The sequence below is a fragment of the Moschus berezovskii genome, chromosome 11 (genome assembly GCF_049115385.1).
Source record: "Moschus berezovskii isolate FMDL1 chromosome 11, NW_MosBer_1.0, whole genome shotgun sequence".
NCBI lineage: Eukaryota > Metazoa > Chordata > Mammalia > Artiodactyla > Moschidae > Moschus > Moschus berezovskii.
In genome coordinates, this window is record NC_142470.1 from 92,649,058 (window position 1) to 92,669,692 (window position 20,635).

At 39.3% G+C, this 20,635-nt stretch overlaps 1 protein-coding gene across 16 annotated transcripts in view; it reads right to left on the reverse strand.

Annotated features, from left to right (window-relative positions):
• Positions 1–20,635, reverse strand: part of LTBP1 (latent transforming growth factor beta binding protein 1) — a 461,939-nt gene that overhangs the window by 124,823 nt on the left and 316,481 nt on the right. For 10 of the 16 annotated variants that reach the window (XM_055400894.2, XM_055400891.2, XM_088841548.1 and 7 more), the window contains 5 exons: positions 20,470–20,568; positions 11,619–11,744; positions 9,870–9,995; positions 9,349–9,471; positions 5,407–5,526 (listed from right to left, as the gene is read on the reverse strand). In XM_055400894.2, the coding sequence (XP_055256869.2) occupies positions 5,407–5,526; positions 9,349–9,471; positions 9,870–9,995; positions 11,619–11,744; positions 20,470–20,568 (594 nt within the window). The remainder of the gene's footprint in view (positions 1–5,406; positions 5,527–9,348; positions 9,472–9,869; positions 9,996–11,618; positions 11,745–20,469; positions 20,569–20,635) is intronic. The other 6 variants (XM_055400890.2, XM_055400900.2, XM_088841552.1 and 3 more) reach the window with 2 other exon arrangements.

Genomic DNA, 20,635 nt, shown 5'->3' on the forward strand with positions numbered 1-20,635 from the left:
CCAAGCTGGACCCACACATTTATACTGAAGAGCAATCGGTTGCTACTGCTGCTACTGCTAAGTCACTTCAGTCGTGTCCGACTCTGTGTTACCCCATAGAGGGAAGCCCACCAGGCTCCCCCGTCCCTGGGATTCTCCAGGCAAGAACACCGGAGTGGGTTGCCATTTCCTTCTCCAATGTGTGAAATTGAAAAGTGAAAGTGAAGTCGCTCAGTCGTGTCCGACCCTTAGCGACCCCACGGACTGCAGCCCACCAGGCTCCTCCATCCATGGGATTTTCTAGGCAAGAGTACTGGAGTGGCTTGCCATTGCCTTCTCCACCATAGAAGCTCTAACACTCCCTAATCCCTTAGGCTGCTTTTTTCCTTAATGGGACTCATCACCCCTGACATACCCTATACTCTACATTTTTCCTTGTGAGCTCTAGAGTCTAAGTGCAATGAAGGGAGGAAATTTATTTTGTCCACTCTCAATCTCCAGGGTCTAAAACAAAATACCTGACTCATAGTAGGAATACAGTATTCAATGATGAAAGTGGAAAATAGAGAAATAAATATAGGTCAGGTTGTGTTAGGGATGAGCTCAACTCAAAGACAAACTTAGGTAGGAATACACCCTCTGAAAAGTTTAGAGTACCAGAAGTACAAAGATGAGAACTAAAATGAATAAAGGAACGAAGCCAAAAGGATACGATGGGGTATTCATGAGCACTGTCAGAGCACTGCGGAAAAATCCAACCCGTTCATTGGCTCAACCTGAACAGAAAGGTGCTCTGCAATATCTGCTTTTCATCACATTCAACTTTCACATTTGAAAACTCGACTGCCATAAAATATTAAGATGGAAAAATCCATTTTGGTACAATCTGCAAAAGCCCATAGGAGAAATTTACAAAAACTGCAAGTTCAAAATGAGCAAAGGATGGCACTGCAATTACATCACAGACAAGAAGCTTGATCAATAGATGACATAGAACCTAAAACTCTACCCAAAGCAGAAGGAAAAAAAGGACATGGCCTATTTGTAATGGGAAATGTGTGACCTTAGTTAGCAATGCAAAACTGCTTGGCCAAGTGACCAAGTGTGTAACTTGGGGTGAGTAACACGGTGACCTAATAGCTTTGCTTATGATTCTGCTAATCTGGTTGGCAAAGTGAAATTGCTGCTAAATGAGGTGCTTTGTTTCTGTCACTCAACCGGAGCAGCGTGGTCACGATCAGATTGATTGCACACATCTAGGTGTAAGAACTCATATATTATTATTCCCCAAGCTGGACCCACACATTTACACTGAAGAGCAATCGGTTGCCAATTTGGTCAGTCATGTTCCATTAGTAAATTCACGAATCAGGGCTGTGTTTATGCCATGGTTGTGAATTTTAGTTAGTTAAGGAAAAGTTCAGGCTCTACTTCTGGATTACAATATGCATTGGTATGTGAAAATGAAGATAAGAATGGAACCCTGATAGGCAACTATGAAATTTATGCCAAATGGGAAAAGTAAAACCACATGCACTTTCTGACCAGCAATGATTATATAAACAAAAGCTTATCAAATAGGCAACTAATAAACAAACAAAAAAACTTCTTCCCAAAGATCAACCCCTCACAAGTCTACTGATAGAGACCCTTGGGAATGTGCGTAAGATTCAAGGCAGAGGGCCACCTGCATCTGGTACAGGGGCTCAGCTCATGCTGCCTCGTGAGGAGTCCAAAACGTTGAAACTGCAAGTGCTTCTGCCAGATCTACCTATCCCAGCTCCTCAAACACACCCACACATCTCCTCAGAGATGTATGAATAAAGACCAACATTTTTAATAGGACCAAGAGGGTCTGGCATGATCCTTCCCCTCATGGTCTTCCCCCTGCAGCAAATCTTCCCTTGTACTCTGTCTTACAACCACGCTAGCTCTTCAGCCTCTGGAACATGATCTGCTTCCTCCTTCCATGAGCCCCTTGCACATACCAAATGTCCAAAACAATCTTTGTTCCATCCCCTTCCCCAGACAAAGCCCTAGTTAAACCTCAACTCAAGAAGTTTCCTTGAGGCAACTCTATCATATGCTCTTGTAACATCAAAGAACCCTCTTTCCTAACACATGTCTCTTTTGCACAACGAAAGAAGCTATAAGCAAGGTGAAAAGACAATTCTCAGAATGGGAGAAAATAATAGCAAATGAAAAAACTGACAGAGAATTAGTCTCCAAAACATACAGTCACACAGCTCAGTACCAGTAAAACAAACAATCCAATCAAACAGTGGGCAAAAGACCTAAATGGACATTTCTCCAAAGAAAACATACAGACGGCTAATAAACACATGAATAGATGCTCAACATCACTCATTATTCAGTTCAGTTCATTTCAGTTGCTCAGTCGTGTCCAACTCTTTGCAACCCCATGAATCACAGCACGCCAGGCCTCCCTGTCCATCACCAACTCCCGGACTTCACTCAAACTCATGTCCATCGAGTCGGTGATGCCATCCAGCCATCTCATTCTCTGTCGTCCCCGTCTCCTCCCATCCCCAATCCCTCCCAGCATCAGAGTCTTTTCCAGTGAGTCAACTCTTCGCATGAGGTGGCCAAAGTATTGGAGTTTCAGCTTCAATATCAGTCCTTCCAATGAATACCCAGGATTGATCTCCTTTAGAATGGACTGGTTGGATCTCCTTGCAGTTCAAGGGACTCTCAAGAGTCTTCTCCAACACCACAGTTCAAAAGCATCAATTCTTCAGCGATCAGCCTTCTTCACAGTCCAACTCTCACATCCATACATGGAAAAACCATAGCCTTGACTAGACGGACCTTTGTTGGCAAAGTAATGTCTCTGCTTTTTAATGCTATCTAGGTTGGTCATAACTTTCCTTCCAAGGAGTAAGTGTCTTTTAATTTCATGGCTGCAATCACTCATTATTAGAGAAATGCAAATCAAAACCACAATGAGGTATCATCTCACACCGGTCAGAATGGCCATCATCAGAAAGTCTATAAACAATAAATGCTGGAGAGGGTATGGAGAAAAGGGAACCCTTTTACACTGTTGGGGATGCAAATTGGTACAGCCACTATGGATAACAGTGTGGAGACTCCTTGAAAAACTGGAAATACAACTGCCATACAACCCAGCAATCCCACTGCTGGGCATACACTCCGAGGAAACCAGAACTGAAAAAGACACATGTACCCCGTATTCATTGCAGCACTATTTACAAAGCTAGGACACAGAAGCAACCTAGATGTCCATCAGCAGATGAATGGACAAGGAAGTTGTGGTACATACACACAATGGAATATTACTCAGTTGTAAAAAGGAATCTTTCCTGGAGAAACCCCACGGATAGAGGAGCCTGGTGGGCTACAGTCCATGTAGTCACAAAGAGTTGGACACAACTGAATGACCCAGCACATAAAAAGGAATGCATTTGAGTCAGTTCTAAAGAGGTGGATGAACCTGGAGCCTATTATACAGAGTAGAGTAAGAAAGAGAAAGACAAATACTGTATATTAACTCATATATATGGAATTTAGGAAGATGGTACTGACAGTCCTACATGCAAGGCAGCAAAGGAGACGAAGACATAAAGAACATACTTTTGGACTCAGTGGGAGAAGGAGAGGGTGGAATGATTTAAGAGAATAGCACTGAAACATACACTTTACCATATGTAAAACAGATGATCAGTGCAAGTTCGACGCATGAAGCAGGGCACCCAAAGCTGGTGCTCTGGGACAACCTAAAGGGATAGTGTGAGGAGGGAGGTAGGGGGAGGATTCAGGATGCAAAGAGGGACACATGTATACCCCTGGCTGATTCATGTTGATATATGGCAAAACCATCTCAATATTGTAAAGCAATTATCCTCCAATTAAAATAAATAAATTAATTTAAAAATAAAAATAATTAAAAACAAAAGGAGAAGGTACTTTGGTCCCTCAGTGTAGCCCAGCACTGAGTACCACTCTGTATGTAAACAAAGTGAAAGTCACTCAGTTGTGTCCAGCTCTTTGCAACCCCATGGACTGTAAAGTCCATGGTATTCTCCAGGCCGGAACACTCGAGTGAGTAGCCTTTCCCTTCTCCAGGGAATCTTTCCAATTTAGGGATAGAACCCAGGTCTCCCACACTGTAGGCAGATTCTTTACCAGCTAAGCCACAAGGGAAGCCTAAGAATACTAGAGTGGGTAAACTATCCCTTCTCCAGGGTATCTTCCTGACCCAGGAATCAAACTGAGGTCTCCTGCATTGCAGGCAGATTTTTTACCAACTGAGCTATCAGGGAAGCCCACCACTCCATGTATAGACAGTGAATTATACAGTATTTGAGAAGAAATGAAAGAAGAAAGATGGAAAAGTTTAACTCACACTGTCAGAATGTGGTATGGGGTGGGAAAGAGCAGCTTTTGTGAAAAGATCACACGGTAAACAGAAACACAAAGGAAAACCATTAAGGGGGAAAGCTGACTAGAGCACAAATAATCAGGAGCAAAGCAGAGTCATTACTCCCTCAGTGCCTCGAGGAGGAGATACTCAGTATTCACTAAATACTTGAGTGAATGAATGAATGAACAAATATAAGGGGTTGCTGTTGTTGAGTCATGTCCGATTCTTTGCCACCCCATGGACTGCAGCCTACCAGGCTCCTCTGTCCTCCAGCATATCCTGGAGTTTGCTCATAGTCATGTCCATTGAGTCAGTGACGCCATCCAATCATCTTATCCTCTGTTGTCTCCTCCTCCTGCCCTCAATTCTTCCCAGCATCAGAGTCTTGTCCAGTGAGTCAGCTCTTTGCATCAGGTGGCCAAAGTACTGGAGCTTCAGCTTCACCATCAGTTCTTCCAATGAATATTCAGGGTTGATTTCCTTTAGAATTCACTGGTTTGAGCTCTTTGCAGTCGAAGGAACTCTCAACAGTCTTCTCCAGTACCACAGTTCAAAAGCATCAATGGGCAATCAGTCCAGATTTCTTTCTATATTTGCTGCTTCGGCTGCAAGTTTATGTGTATTTTTTCATTCTACAAGTCTGTGGTAGTTCCGTCTCATACCTTCTCTTTTTAAGCACTTTGCTCTCCACCTCTCTCCTCTTTGTGGCACTTATTATCAATACTTTATTTGGTTTTGAGTATTAATCACATCAGGGATAACAATTTGTTTCAATCAGAATTATGTTTCATGTAAAATCTTACTTCCTTCATGCCAACTCAATTTCTTATTTTCTTCATGGTTAAAACTTACTTAGAACTTTTCTCTGAATGACATGAGTTTGTTACATTCCTTTTTTTCTCTCACCTTTTTCCATTTTGAAAGACAGCTTACTTGGCATTACACCAGTCTGTCAGAAAACCGGCCAGACAGAAGACACACAACTACGATAAGTACACTCTAGTGTACACTCTAGTACTTACCAAGACACTGCCCGTTCCAGCCTCGAAACCCTTCCGTGCAGGGAACACACTGGTAAGATCCGGGAGAATTCACACACTGCTCATCCGGACAAGTACTTGGAGTCAAACACTCATCAACATCTGAAAAAATCAAAAAGCTACGTCACAGACATTTTTATCAGAACACTAAAGCACGTACTGACTTGTGTGATAAAGGGGGAAAAGATTGGTGGGGAAAACAATAACTGGAAAAGTGAAGCACTAGGTGTGCACTCAAACACTCAGCTAGAATGCATGGCCAGGTATAACTTGATTGAAATATTTACATATGTTTCAAGGAAGAACTTGGCCCCAATTCTCCAATTGGCAGGCCCAGATCTCTCCACTCTGTGAGTTGGCAGTTCTCTAAGACCACTTTTTGGACATCAACATCTTTCAAGTAATAGTCTGGTTTGCCAGAAAGAAATACAAGAAATGAACACAACAGTGAGGAAGCCATTTATCCACCTGGCTAGAGGTTCTCTCTGCAGACAATGGGGTACTCTAGGGAAATCCTTGCTTTGGCTTCATGGTCCCCAAAACATCTGAGGTTTGAATAATTTAAAACTTTTCACGTGATAGGAATTCCTTGGAGGCCAAAAAAGAACATTAGGAGAGAATGAACTCATCAAATACTTCCAAGATTTTCCAGAAACTATGGTGAATAATCATAGGGTAATATATTCTGGTTTAAAATACACCTTGCTTTTCACATTCACGGTTAACTAAAGTTATTAATCATTGTTCTTTTCAATGTGAGGAGAAAAAAAATCACCTTAAATATGGACAGAACTGTGACAGAGATACAATAGCTTCGGACTTTCTAAAGAAAGGTCAAACAACTGGAGATGTGGATACAGAAAAAAGACTTGTCCACACAGCTAGGGAAGGAGAGGATGGGACAAATTGAGAAAGCAGCATTGACATACATACACTACTATGTGTGAAAGAGATAGCTAGAAGGAAGCTGCCATATAACCCAGGGAGCCCAACCTTGGGTCCTACTGACAACCTAGAGGGCCGGGATGGGGGTGGGAGATGGGAGGCAGGCTCAAGAGGAACAGGATATGTATACATATATATATATTGTTCTGATTGATTTGAGTTGTTGTACAGCAGAAACAAACACAACACTATAAAGCAATTAACCTCCAGTTAAAAAAAAAGAATGGTAAAACAACAAAATGGGGGGAAAGGTAAACCGTTCAACCATTGAATGAAATGAAAAGGTAACATTTCAACCATTTAAAATGAGTACTAACACCCGGGTACCAGCCCCAACTGAAACAGGTATTTTCCAAGTGAGTGGATTCAATGTCTAAGCCTCATGATATAAGATGTATATAGGACCTCTAATCACACTTAAAATTGAAACAAGATTTTTCAGGGAAAAAAAGTGAAAGAAATATATGATGAATACACTGAACATGCATGGGTATTTGATGTCATCATGGTGGCAAATACTCAAAAATCACCTTCCATTATGTATCATTAGAGACGTATGAAAAGATGCTTGAAGATGTTATTAATAGAATAAGCACCAGGTCAGTGTTGCAATTTTTTTTTTCCTATCAGCAAAAAATCCTTGCCAATAGACAATGACACACGGTGTTGTTTTTTTTTTTTTTCTAGGTCAGATGTTCTGGGACTTCTTGTTCTACAAAAAGATGATGCTTGCCAGTTTAATTTTCCAAACAGCATTACATTCTTCACTAGATGGGATTTATAAAAAAACAAAAATGCAACTGCTAAGTCAGAGAAGGTCATTGAGATAGACTGGTCTGATAAATAAGGTACAATGCTGAGCAACATAAGACAGTAACATCCCTGGATTTCCTGCTGCTCTCACCTGTTTGCTTGTTCCCTCATCTATAAATAAGGGACTACCTGGCTGGTAATACCTTCATAGAATAAAGTAAGGGTGCATGAGATAATGTCTGTAAGCTACAGTAGACTCCTTGGAGACTGGCGCTGTTTGAAAGCAACTTTGTCAGTGACAGCTGAGAAAATCTTCAGTGAGCCAGAAGCCCAGGGACCTTTGGTTCTGGTCCATGGTGAAATTAGAAAACAGCCACGTTATTTGGCTCCTTCATTTCAAGCTTTTTCATGGGGATAGAATTATATAATTATTAACTCAGGGGATGCTGGAGAGATTCTGTTAAATAATTTCCATGCACTGAATATTACTGAAGAGTCTCCTTCTTTCCATTTACTTACTTATCTTCAACTTTTTTTTCTACTCCTTTCTACTGTACATCCTTAACTTGTAGTAATTCCTTAAATATTTTATCTTCCCGTCCTGAGTCTGTGTGTAAAACCTGAAGATCTGTATTTTACCTTTTGGGGAAGCACAGTTTGTATATAAGTGCTTGTCATATAAACCCAAGCCCCATTTTTTTCTAAAAAACTCTCACGATTATAGATATTCTGAAAATATCTATGCAAAAACAAAAGGAGTCAGGGAAAGGGGAAGTTTAGGGAAACTAATACTTCTTGAGAGCTAACAAGGTGACAGGCACCATATGACATACTGCAACACCCATTTACCTGCACGAGCCTGAAAGTTAACTGCATGGTTCCCATTTCACAGATGAAGAACTGTTCTGAAGGGCCTACATAACTGGCCCCAAGCTAGACAGTTACTGAGTGTGGGGATCATGAGCTGAAAAGCCATATTCTCCATTCTACCCGTCCTCAAGTGGCCTCCAGAGCAGAGGCACAGTCCCCTGCAAGAGAAGAGTGGGGACACTTCACACCTGCACTTTCCCAAGGCCTTCAGCCATCAGGGGAAGAGTTCATATCTCTGTTCTGATGGGAGCTGATGCAGTAACATAAAATGCTCCCCACTTCTCTCCAGATAACTCAGGGGCTGAGGCAAGGGGCCAGCAAGTGAGGCAGGTGCAGGCTGCCAAAAAAGTGTCTAATGAGCTCTCCCTCCAGGCCTGGTCATTAGAACTGTGAAAAAAAACCAACATACTGGAGCCAAGAAACAGCAGAGAGCAGCCTTCCCCAACCAGCCTATCCCTCCTGAGCTCTGGAGGCCCACTATGTCTGAAAACAGGCTAAATGTCAGGTAGCCAGGCAGCAAATACGTGGAACCAGCACCAACCCCACACCCAGGCTCCTCAGAACATGTCCAAAGGCCCCTGCTCCTTTGTCTTATTCACGTTTCCATGAAGACTGAAGCAGAGGTTCAGTGTATTCCTTCACAAAAATAATTATTCAAAGTATACCACGGTGCTTTCAAAAAGAACCCATGTGACTTGGGACACGAACACAAACAGAAATATTCAACAGTTAATCCATCTTAACTTTGAAATGTTCAAAACTCTTCAAGACATTTTTGCAACAAGAGCAAATCCATTGTTGGGGTCAGCATTAAAGAAATTTTATCTTGCACAGCTGGAGTCTGACCTGTAGTTGGTCAGACAACATTTTTGTAGAGAGTCTGCAAGCAAGTCCCGGAACACAGGCGAAAGAAGCTGAGACAAAAGAATGGACCAAGATGAAAAGGTTGAAAACAAAAAGTTCACACAGGTGACACCTGCACCATGTCCCCAGGTGAGTGATGCAGACAGACACTGTGATTAAGTCTGGGTTTGTACTAAGATCCTTTGCAGTTCATTGTTACAAATGTCACTCCACCTACCAGGGAAGGCAGATATTGAAGTGAGTCATAGAGAGAGGGAAAAGACAGGAAAAGACCCAGACAGAGTCACTGAAGGGAGGCAAAGAGGCTTTGATTCTGGGAAGCAGCCAGAGCCTGGGCGAGCTGGTGTCCTATACAGATTGGCAGTGGAGGAAAACTCGTACCAGGCCAGGTGCCTACAAGCCCAGGGTTCTGGAACCAGCCCTGCATTTCATGGACAGGTGTGCTACACACTCAGAAGGGCTGTGGTCTCCCCATCCTCCCAGCAGACTCACCCTCGCAGTGGCCTCCTGCGGTCATGTGGTACCCGCTATCACAGTATTCACACCGGAAGGCCCCCACGGTATTGACACAGTGCCCTTCCCCACAGACGTCTGGCCTCAGACACTCATCGACATCTAAGCAAAGCAGAAAACACTGTCGAGTGTTTTTTCCCAAAACCTAATTTTAAACCTCTCCCATCTCCCAGGTGAGTTCAAATTTAAGAATGAAGTAACTGATTCCTACTATCTATATCTCTTTGATTTGTTCCAAAAAATTGAGTGGTTTGGATTTACTCGAATCCAAAAGAAATATTTAACACCGCTGGTCTTTGCACACATTTGATATTATTCATTCAAAGGTGTTGGGGGAAGAAACTTCATCTTTTAATCTTCCAGAATCTAGCAGATTAGTGTGGTGTAACGGGTTTAATAATAAATTCTGGATTGTCTGAACGGGCCCTGGACTGATGGATTCGGGAGAGCTAGAAACCCATGTGAGGGAATTTATGCATCAGAAAGAACACTGCTATTACCTATGCAGTTAGTACCCTCCTCACTGGCCATGAATCCTGCTGGGCAAATACACAAGAAACTTCCCTCAGTGTTTTCACAGCGTCCCTGGGAGCAAAGGTATTGGTCCTGAGCGCATTCATCAATATCTGTTAACAAAGACATACAAAAGGATTAGCGTAGCATGAAATTCTCAGACTCTGTTCATGAAATACAGCATTCTGTCTCCTCTGTCCCACCTTATAAGTGAGGAAAACAGTGAAAGGAATACAGTCAGTTTCCCTGAATTCCTGAAGGGCTGCTATTGCGAAGAGGGAATACACTTATGGCGTGCTGCTCTGAAAGTTCAAGCTACAGCTATGATATTGGTGTTTCAAAAGAAAGATTTCAGGTCAACACAAAAGGACCTGGCTGATAACTAGAGTCATGTGAGTGCTGGAATTCACCGTGCAAATCCCAGGCCAGCTCAGCAGAGGCAGTGAGCAATGTCATGACAGGCACTCTCCTTCACAGTGTACATGGGTAAAGGGAGACTGAATCATCTCGACTGACTGCCCTTTTCAACCTTACGCTTGTGAGTCTAAACATAATGCATCTCATGTATGCAAATTCACGAGAAACAGTCATACTATAGAGCAAGTGGATGTCCCCCGCACACCTCACTCCACATATACATGCAAAACTGAACAGCAAAAGTCATATTTGCATAATGGAAGTCAGCATAAAGTGGGTCTAATTAGGTATATCCCTTTGTTGCTCCATATTTGCCTTCCTTTTTCTAAAAAAGATATTAAATTTAGTGTTAACACATTAAAATGACTTAACACATTTACACCCCTTTGTGAGATACATTTTTCCCCAAAGAAGCATATATGAGCTCCTACATTATAAATCCATCAATAGTCTCTTATCAGCATATACTGATTTTCAATATAGAAATTCCAACAAAGGTATGTAGAGTCAAACCTATGGCTTTTCCAGTAGTCACGTATGGATGTGAGAGCTGGACCATAAAGAAAGCTGACTGCCAAAGAATTGATGCTTTTGAACTGTGGTGTTGGAAAAGACTCTTGAGAGTCCCTTTAACTTCAAGGAGATCCAACCAGCCAATCCTAAAGGAAATCAGCCCTGATTATCATTGGAAGAACTGATGCTGAGGCTGAAGCTCCAATTCTTTGGCCACCTGATGCGAAGAACTGACTCGCTGGGAAAGATTGAAGGCAGGAAGAGAAGGGGATGACAGAGGATGAGATGGTTGCATGGTATCACCGATTCAATTGACATAAGTTTGAGCAAGCTCCAGGAGTTGGTGATGGACAGGGAAACCTGGCATGCTGCCATCCATGGAGTCACAAAGAATCAGACATGAATAAGTGACTGAACTGAACTGAACTTAAATTCCTTTTAAAAATCAAATTTTATAAACTTATATGAACATATTTTTATTCAGGATATATTAATATTAATTTTTGCTAAATATGTTTATAGATAGCTATTTCTAGAGCTCTTAATTACTGTCTATATTCTTTACCTGAAAAACTTTGGGAAATTATTCCACCTTGATGTAACTGTATTACTCTTGGCAAAGCACACAGCATTGAACCAAGAGGTAAGAGCCTTCTAGGAGTTAAGCAAGCCTGTTTTTTGAGTACCTTTAGCTCAGGGAGAAAAAAATTTTTTTAATTAAACAGTATTTTCCCCATGATTAACATGTTCTTAATGTGCAAACATTTGATATTTAATAATCTCATCAACAAAAAGTGTCTTCTTACCAACACATTTCCTCTGCTGCTCACTGAACTTGTAGCCATCATAGCATATACAGGTGTACCTCACTGGCAGGTTAATGCAGTGTCCTGCTCCACAGATGTCAGGGTTCACAGTACATTCATTGATTTCTTGAAAAATAAGAAAATGTGGGACAAAACAGATATAAACAAAGATTTCATTGCACCTTGCAAACGATTACTTTGTTTTTCCTGAATACCTTATTGCCAGTTATGCATTCAGAAAACAAAATTTTACACTCTAAAATCAAGTGTAAACTCATCTGATTACAGTATAATTGATCAGTTAGTCACAGCCAAAGCCATCAAAAGTTTTTAATGAGACAACTTCTGAGATGAACTGGAATAGGTGGAAATTTAGAAAGAGGCCATCCTGGACATTATCATCAATTCTGAAGAGAGCCCATCAATGAGTTTCTATCCTCTCCAGTTCATTTTGGATGATGGGCTGAATCATGTGATTCCTTCTGATAAGAAATAGATGGCAACTTTCTACTATTTGTTAGCAGGCCAAATTCAAGTTCCAAAAAACATACTCAACCTCCTCCCAAATTTCTCATTAATTCTCCAGAAAGATTTACCACTTGTAATCAAAGCAGAACTTCTGGATGCAACTTATTCTTAATTTGCCAATTTCAACAGGAGCATATTTTATTTATACTAGTAGAATATAGAATCTTATTCCAAATCATCTCTGCTTAGTTCCTCCCTTCCTTTTCTTTTGATTCCTGCATGAGACTGGCTTCTTCTATGAAGTCCTTGCTCCACTCATAGACATAGGCCGTGGTCAAGGCAAGGGGAGGGGAGTTTCTGGTGGGTGAAAGCCATCACAATATGCTTTATTACCAAAATGACCTGAAAACTCAAAGGTGACTTTCTGAGATGATTTACTCCAAGATAGTCTGTTGATTTCAGTGATCTTTGTAAGGATGTATAATAGTATAGTAGGGAGTGGGCGGTACAGCTGGTGGTCAGAGCCCAGGCTTGAGACGAGTACAGGTACCAACCTTGCTACCCTTTCTTTGCTCTGTAACAGAGCACAAATTACTTAAATAATCTAAGCCTCACTTTTCTCTGTGTATAAAGGAGAATGACCAGAGCACCAACTTCAGAGCGTGAGGTTCAAAAGAGATAACCTAAATAATGCATGTAGCTCAATGCCTGGCACAGTATATGTGCTCAGTAAAAATTAGCCATTATTACTGATTACTGTGGTTGTTTCTATTGAAGTTATTTAAGAACACATAACAGGATCTTTCCTAGTGGTCCAGTAGTTAAGAATCCACTCTGCAATGCAGGGGACACAAGTTCATTACCTGGTCCAGAAAGACTCCATATGCCACAGGGCAACTAAGCCCACACTCCACAACTACTGAGCCTTAGCTCTACAGTCCGTGAGCTGCAACTGAAGCACATGTTCCCTGAAACCTGAGTTCTGCAACAAGAGAAGCCACTGCAATGAGAAGCCTGAACAGCACAACTAGAGAGTAGCCCCTGCTTGATGGAACTAGAGAAAGCCCATGCACAGCAACAAAGATCCATCACAGTAATAAGTAAATAATTTGGAAAAAAGAATATATAACAAAGAAATAGCACATGAATAATACTACTATTATCTCACTGTCATCATGCAGTAAACAATACTTAAAACAGATGACACCATGGATAAGCCCAAATGGCCCAGTGGAGGAAGACCACAGGCTCAAGTGTGACAAGCTAAACACACCTTTGTTAATGGGGCCTACGGTTTGAATGAAAAGAAAAACAGGCATGCTACTGTCATCAATAACCCACTGTGAATTCTGAAGAAAAATGTGGAAAACATGGCTTTAACAAAAATTCACTATGGAAATGACCTAAATTGGGGTTGAGGTTACTCTCCAAAACCCAAACCACATTCATTTTTCATCAAGTGTTATTCACTGTGCTGTGATTTTAAGACAACTGATGCAAGTTATTTGAAAAGTTGCTAGGCTTTAAAAGGAAGCATATGACTACAGAGCTGCAGTATTTTGCATAGAATCACTGGATTATGATAAAAGTGCATATTTAAAATTATTTATATCTTTAGTGAACCTATTTATGCTAATTCACTATTAGAAAAATAGTTTATAGTCAGTATAATGTCAAGTTACAGAAAAAAAAATCCAAAAGACTAAAGACATAGGTAATTAACATAACTGCTTAAACTTAAATGACTGATAATAACCATATAAAACAATGAATTATGAGACATACACAGTATAGATTATATATTAATCTTTAGCGGGACAGAAAAAAGCTTATTTTTTAAGAAAATATAGTCAGGTACAAATTATAGGATATGATCTAAATTATTTTATACACAGAAAAGCAGATTGGAAGAAAATAAATCTAAGTGATACAATTATGGGGATTGGTATTGTCTATATTCTTCTGAATCTTCAAAATTTTCTACAATGAACAAGTGTTATTACTTCTATAATCAGAAAAGTCTTTCTTTAAAAATTATCGTTTCTATGTGCTGCAAAAATCTGAAGGTAAAAAAATGTAACCTTTTCCAGGTTCTACTTCTAGACCCTCAGGTAAGAATTCTCTTCTCTGTTTACAAGAATTCTTTAGTAGAATAGTGTGAGAAGCAGTTCTTTAACCATCTATTCTTAATGTAAGCAGGTGCTTCCTTTTAAAATTAATTTCTTGATTTTCTTTGAAATTATTTTATGTTCTTCTCTGCAATTTGCTTAAATCAGAGAAGACATATTGATCAAATTTGCAAAAAGAAAAATTAGTAGATGACTTAATATACTAAGAAGAAGTGGTCAGAATTAATTAAAAGATTGTACATCTGGGGTTTTTAGGAAATGCTTGATGGTTACTCATTGCCCCCACTCCCACACATACCAATTTATTGATTATCAAATATTTATCTGTTCTTTTTCAAGCACAGCTTTAGAATGTAATGTTTACTTGTGTAAATAAAGTCTTCAAAAATATGTGATGCTTAATTCAGATGAGATACATTCCTATGCCAGTGTGCCAATATTTAGATAATTTCTTAAGTCAACTGTAAGAAGAAATGATTAAGAATTTTAACTCTTTTGTCTTAAGAAATGAACAATAACGGCCTTTCCTTCCAATTTAGTATCTTAAATAGAGGCTATGAGGTTGAAATATTTATGAGGAAAGCTTGGGAATTCTTAGCTGATTACCTCATAGATTATGTATATGAAACTGCAGTTTGAAAACATTGATCCCAACTGGCACTAAGGTAAAGAAAATGCTACTCCTACACCACTAGAAGGTACTAAGAGATACACCAGTGTGAGGGGATATTTACTAACATATTCTAGATTTCTACAGTTTGCCCCAAATTTTATACACATGATAAATTGTAATGTATCAGTTTGTCCTCAGGGATCCTGTTTATCTATTTGCTATCCCACCCTTCTAAGTTCAAAAAGAAAAATTAACAACTTCAAAATACCTCTGCTTCCTCTTTACCATTCATCAAAAAATTTGAATCAGTTCTAATGAGGTGGATGAACTTGGAGCCTATTATACAGAGTGAAGTAAGCCAGAAAGAAAAACATCAATACAGTATACTAACGCATATATATGGAATTTAGAAAGATGTTAACCTTAACCCTGTATACGAGACTGCAAAAGAGACATAGGTATATAGAACAGTCTTTGGGACTCTGTGGGAGAGGGTGAAGGTGGGATGATTGGGGAGAATGGCATTGTAGCATGTATATTATCATATGTGAAATGAATCACCAGTCCAAGTTCGACGCATGATACAGGATGCTTGGGGCTGGTGAACGGGGATGACCTGGAGGGAGGATATGGGGAAGAGGGAGGTGGGAGGGGGGTCCAAGAAAGGGAACACATGTACACCCGGGGCAGATTCGTGTCAATGTATGGCAAAACCAACCAATATATTAATGTAAGGTAATGTGCCTCCAATAAAATAAAAAAATAATAAAAATAAAATAAAACAACTGGATTTACAGGAAAAATTTTTTTTACCAGATTATAATCAATAATACTACATCTTAACTGTTCTCAACTCACAAGAAAGCATGTGACTTGATAGAGGTGTTAGCGAATGCTTTTGTAGTAACCATAGTGTAATATATGAATGTATCAAACCACGTTGTATACCTTAAACTTATACAATGCTATATGTCAACCATAACCAACAAAATTGATCAACACCATTTTTAAAGTTAAAAAAAAATTATTGATACTCCTAAAACTTTCAAAAGGTGTTTCACAGCACCGCTTCCTACACTTCCCTCCTCTATCTGTTACACTTTCATCCTTGATTATAAGTTACAGAGAAAGGCAGTCCTGATGGTATTGTCTTAAAACTGAAAAAATTAAACTTCAGGCTTAGAAAAAAAGCTTCTGGCTTTCTCTGCATTTTGGGGGGCAAAGACATTATGCTTTACATTTTTCTAAGAGGTCACCCACACAGAGTGATGCTAGCCTGTTCCCACAGAAAGGATCAGTTCAGGTCAAAATATACATTTCTCCATATGTGCTGATGGCACCGACACAGGCTCTGGGAATATGATAAAGCCTTGCACAGAAAGCAGTAATGATTGGTCTCTGGGGCACTCAGGTTAATGATCATGTCTTCTCTTCTGAAGCATGTTTGGCTTCCCAGAGACAAGAGACTGTTCCCACTGGACTCTTGGAAGCATCCTCCTTCGTAATGCCCATCATATTTCCCCTAGGGTGCAGGACTGCCCTTACACACGCGGCCCCTGAAACAGTTTCACCTACATCAGGCCAAGGGCTTCATTGTATCTTTCCCGGGAGTCCATTTAGAATTTGGAAAAAAGAGTCATGACCAAAAGCCAATGGAAAACCAAATGGTCTATTTGTCCCAGAAAGAGGGCCAGAGATAGATTTAAGAGTCTGGTGTCTTTAAGAATTAAATGAAAAAGAAAGCTTTTGGCAAGATATGAAAATGAATACGCTGACCTTTTGCTTTCTTCCTGCTCATGTGATTACTCAAAATAAATAAATAAACAGAGCTGGAAATATTAAAGCATGATGATTTTACATGCAACAAAGTTCATCTTCCATGAGCCTACATAGTTTATTGAGGCTGTCATGACACTGGTAATATCCTTCAGGGACAAAGGTTTCTATAAAGGCGTCACTGATGACTTCTGGAAAAGATCTGATGAGCAAAATAGTTTTTACAACGTTTGGGCCATGATGATTACAAAGGTTTACACAAAGCAGTCATGAAAGTCAGAATAATTTCTGGCTGGTCTGCAAGGGCCATGGAGAAAGTTTAGGAAGAGCTGGCAGAGGAAAGTATCAAATGTCAACTCATGGAAAGGTTTACAAAAATGCCCTGGCTTCCTAACTGCCCCACAAAGAGCATAAATTGTCCCACAACAATTGAAGCAGATGTTTCCACTTTGTAAATACTCGCCAGAGAAATAAAGGTTTGATTTTCCAACCTATCCTTGAGCTACTAAGACACTATGCTAAATCAAGAATTTATATGCTGAAATGTATCATTTCTTTGGCAACAGTATGCCAATAATATTGCAAGCCACCAACTCAGCTGCTCAGAGTGGAAAATATCACCCTTATTCCCTCCAAATATGTGGCTCCCTTTATAATTATTGCAAGTCAAAGTGAATCTGACGAAATCTACAAAGGCTACTTCCAAAGTCACCATCATAAAGATATCATTGCTGAGCAATGTGATCCTGATTTTGGTTATTTTAGACGCCTACTTATTATTCTATTCCTTTCTTCAATTCATGGAAGAAACTAAGAGTGACAAACATCTACCTCCTTTGTGTTCCAAAAAAAGAAAAAAAACTCTGCCTAATGTTCCAGAGAGACTCGATCAGATTGCTCCTTCAATCGACATATCTGGCTCTCTTATCAAAATCAATGGGAACGTCTATATTTTTATTTCAGTTAAATTTGATACAAAACATTCTTCTTGTTCTAGGGTAGATTACAGATCATAGTATAGCTCCAAAACTGCAAATTATTTAAATTCAAAAACTATCTAAAATGTTCTCCCCATGGATTGGTTCAGAAAGATTCTTTTACTATAGGAAGTCAGAGCACCTATAAATGCTGTGTGAAAATGAAATTTCAATGTCACTTGTTTCCTGGAAGGAAATATTTGTGCTTCAACATGTGATAGCAGATGTTAGCCCTGTATCTCTGCCAAACTCAAATTAAGCTGTCTTCTAACAACTTCATATAGCACAACTACTTTCATTTTTTTCAATCAGTTCCACAGTTCAGTTGAAGCTGAGTAACTGCAATTTGTTATTCCTCACAGGGCTGCATTTAAATGATCAAACTGTGTTTATCTAGCCAAACCACTACAAAGCTAAACTGCAAGAAGTCTGTCTGTTAAGTCAGCCATTGTTAAAAAGGCACAAAATGACAGTGTGTCTTCACACTGGAAAATGGAAATAGAGTACATGAAATAACTAGCACATTGACAGACTGCAATTTTCTTTTTTATTGCAGATATAAACAATGAGAAGACCTGCTGACCAAGATGGTGCATTATATGTTTATATGCCTTGCATAGTAGCCATTCATGTGCTGTGCTTTGTCGCTCAGTTGTGTCTGACTCTTTGTGACCCCATGGACTGCAGTCCGCCAGGCTCCTCTGTCCATGGGCTTTCTCCAGGCAAGAATACTGGAGTGGGTTGCCATGCCCTCCTCCAGGGAATCTTCCCCAACCCAGGGATCAAACCCAGGTCTCCCTCATTGCAGGTGGATCCTTTACGATCTGAGCCACCAGAAAAGCCAGTCTTTCATAGATGGGTTTAATGAAATAAGTAGATACAGCTGTGACTTCAGAACAGAGAAAAACAATTTTAGTTACAGCCATTAAAAACAAACAAACAAAAATCACTAGCATTTCACTCTATCACTAGAAATTCAGGGTTTGGCCAGAAAATTCATTTGAGTCAACCCACTACTTAGAATAGTTAACATTTCTATATCACTCTGCTCACTATTTACAGTAAAACCAAAGAGCAGTTGCTTTGCATTCACATGGGAAGGCCATGACTCTGGGTGCAGCTGCTCCTTGAGGGTGCTGCTGAAGCGGGCGAGAACACTCTGCTGAGTCTGTCATGTGACTCTGCACCACCTGGTCAACTGCACTTCACCTCAGGACAGGGGAGTGGTTTAAAAACATTTTCCTGTCTGCTGTACCAATTCAAGTGTCTAAGAGAAAGTGCATCCACAATTTTGAGACAGTAGGTCAAAGCTTTGGTTTTTTAAAACACATAAAAACTGTTATGTACTTAATGGCGTACAACTTGACATTTTAATATCTATACATTGTGAAATGATCACCACGATCCAATAAATTAATACATCTAACCAAGCATGTTTCTGTTTGAAATGATGCAATGTCATGTTTCTTAAGAGGTGAAACTCTGAGAGAGGCTGCACACTCCTCTATTAGCTTCTCCTGTATACACTGCGAACCTCATCCTGCAATGGGATCGTGAACTTATGCTATTATGATGCACCTTAGTGATACTTTGTCTGATTACAAATATATTTTTCAGAATATATATATATTTTACAGAATATGTGGAATACACAAAAAATTCCACAATGAAACAACATCCAAACCCCTCAGACCCCACTCCCATAATAACCACTGCTGATATGGTGTATTTTCTTCTAGCATTTTCTCAATGTATGTCTTTTTTTATATAATTGGTTTAATACTCTATATCCTTCATTTTTACATACTTCATCTTGTATTTAGCAATATCTTGTGACCATTTTCTGGTATATTTTTAAAAATTCTTCAAAAATACTGTAGCAATTGGCAGTAGCATATCGTTTCAGTGTAGATATAATTACCTATTTCCCTATAGCTAAATATTTAGGTTTTTCTATTTTTTTCTCTATTATACACAGTGCTGTGGTAAGTGCCCATTTATACAAACCATTACAATAGTGTTTGGGGGCCATTATTTACTTATACTAGTTATCTTAACGTGGGATTACTGAGTTAAAAGTCTTGAACATTTTTAAAGTTCATGATACACATTGCCAGTTTGTGCTTTCCAGAAAAGTTGAACTACTTTACATTCCTTTCCACAATCGTGTGAGAGCATTGACTTCACTCTAGTAAAACTGAAATATTACATTGATAAAAATAAAGAATTCTCACTTTAATTTGCATTTCTTTGACTACTAATAAAGTTGAAATTTCCTATTACATACATGTTTCTTGGTATGTTACCAGTGAATTATCTGATGATATTAATTTCATTTTTCTATCAGCATTTTTATTGCTGATTTATAAGACCTCACTATACATTAAGAATATTAACTTTTAAGCTGTTGGTTATAAATTATAATAAATCTTTATAATTTCTCACTAATGTCTGAAATAACATGTTTATTAAACAGAATTTTGAAAATATATAAAAATACATTGAAGAGCAAAAAGCTTCTCCATGATCCTATTAACTGAGGATGATTAAACACTTCGATGAACTTTCTTTTCCTGTGTTTATAAACATTTAAAAAATAAAACTGGAATCACTGTGTTCTCTATTTCTCAATATCATCCTATAAGCATCTCCTCATGACATTACTTTTAAAACATTAACAGCTGTGTGATATTCCACTGCATATGTGCCATAACTTATTTAAACATATTCCTCCTTCAGAAAATATTTAGATTATTTCCAAATATTTGCTCTTATGACTAACTCTGCCATGAGCGATCTTATACATGTGATACAATTTTGACTTTACATTTAAAATGTTCACATCCCTGTCTCCTCCACAGACTCTGCAATATCAATACTGCGCCTACCTGTTACTTGAGTAGGTGCAATGACTTGGCTGGCGCTTGATGTTGAAGCTTCAGGAGCTACCTCCACAGGCATAGGAGGTGATGTTTTTTCAATCACTACTATATGAGGAGGGAGAGAATGAAAATTAAAGCCTGTTATATGCATTAAGATCCCATTTCAAAATGT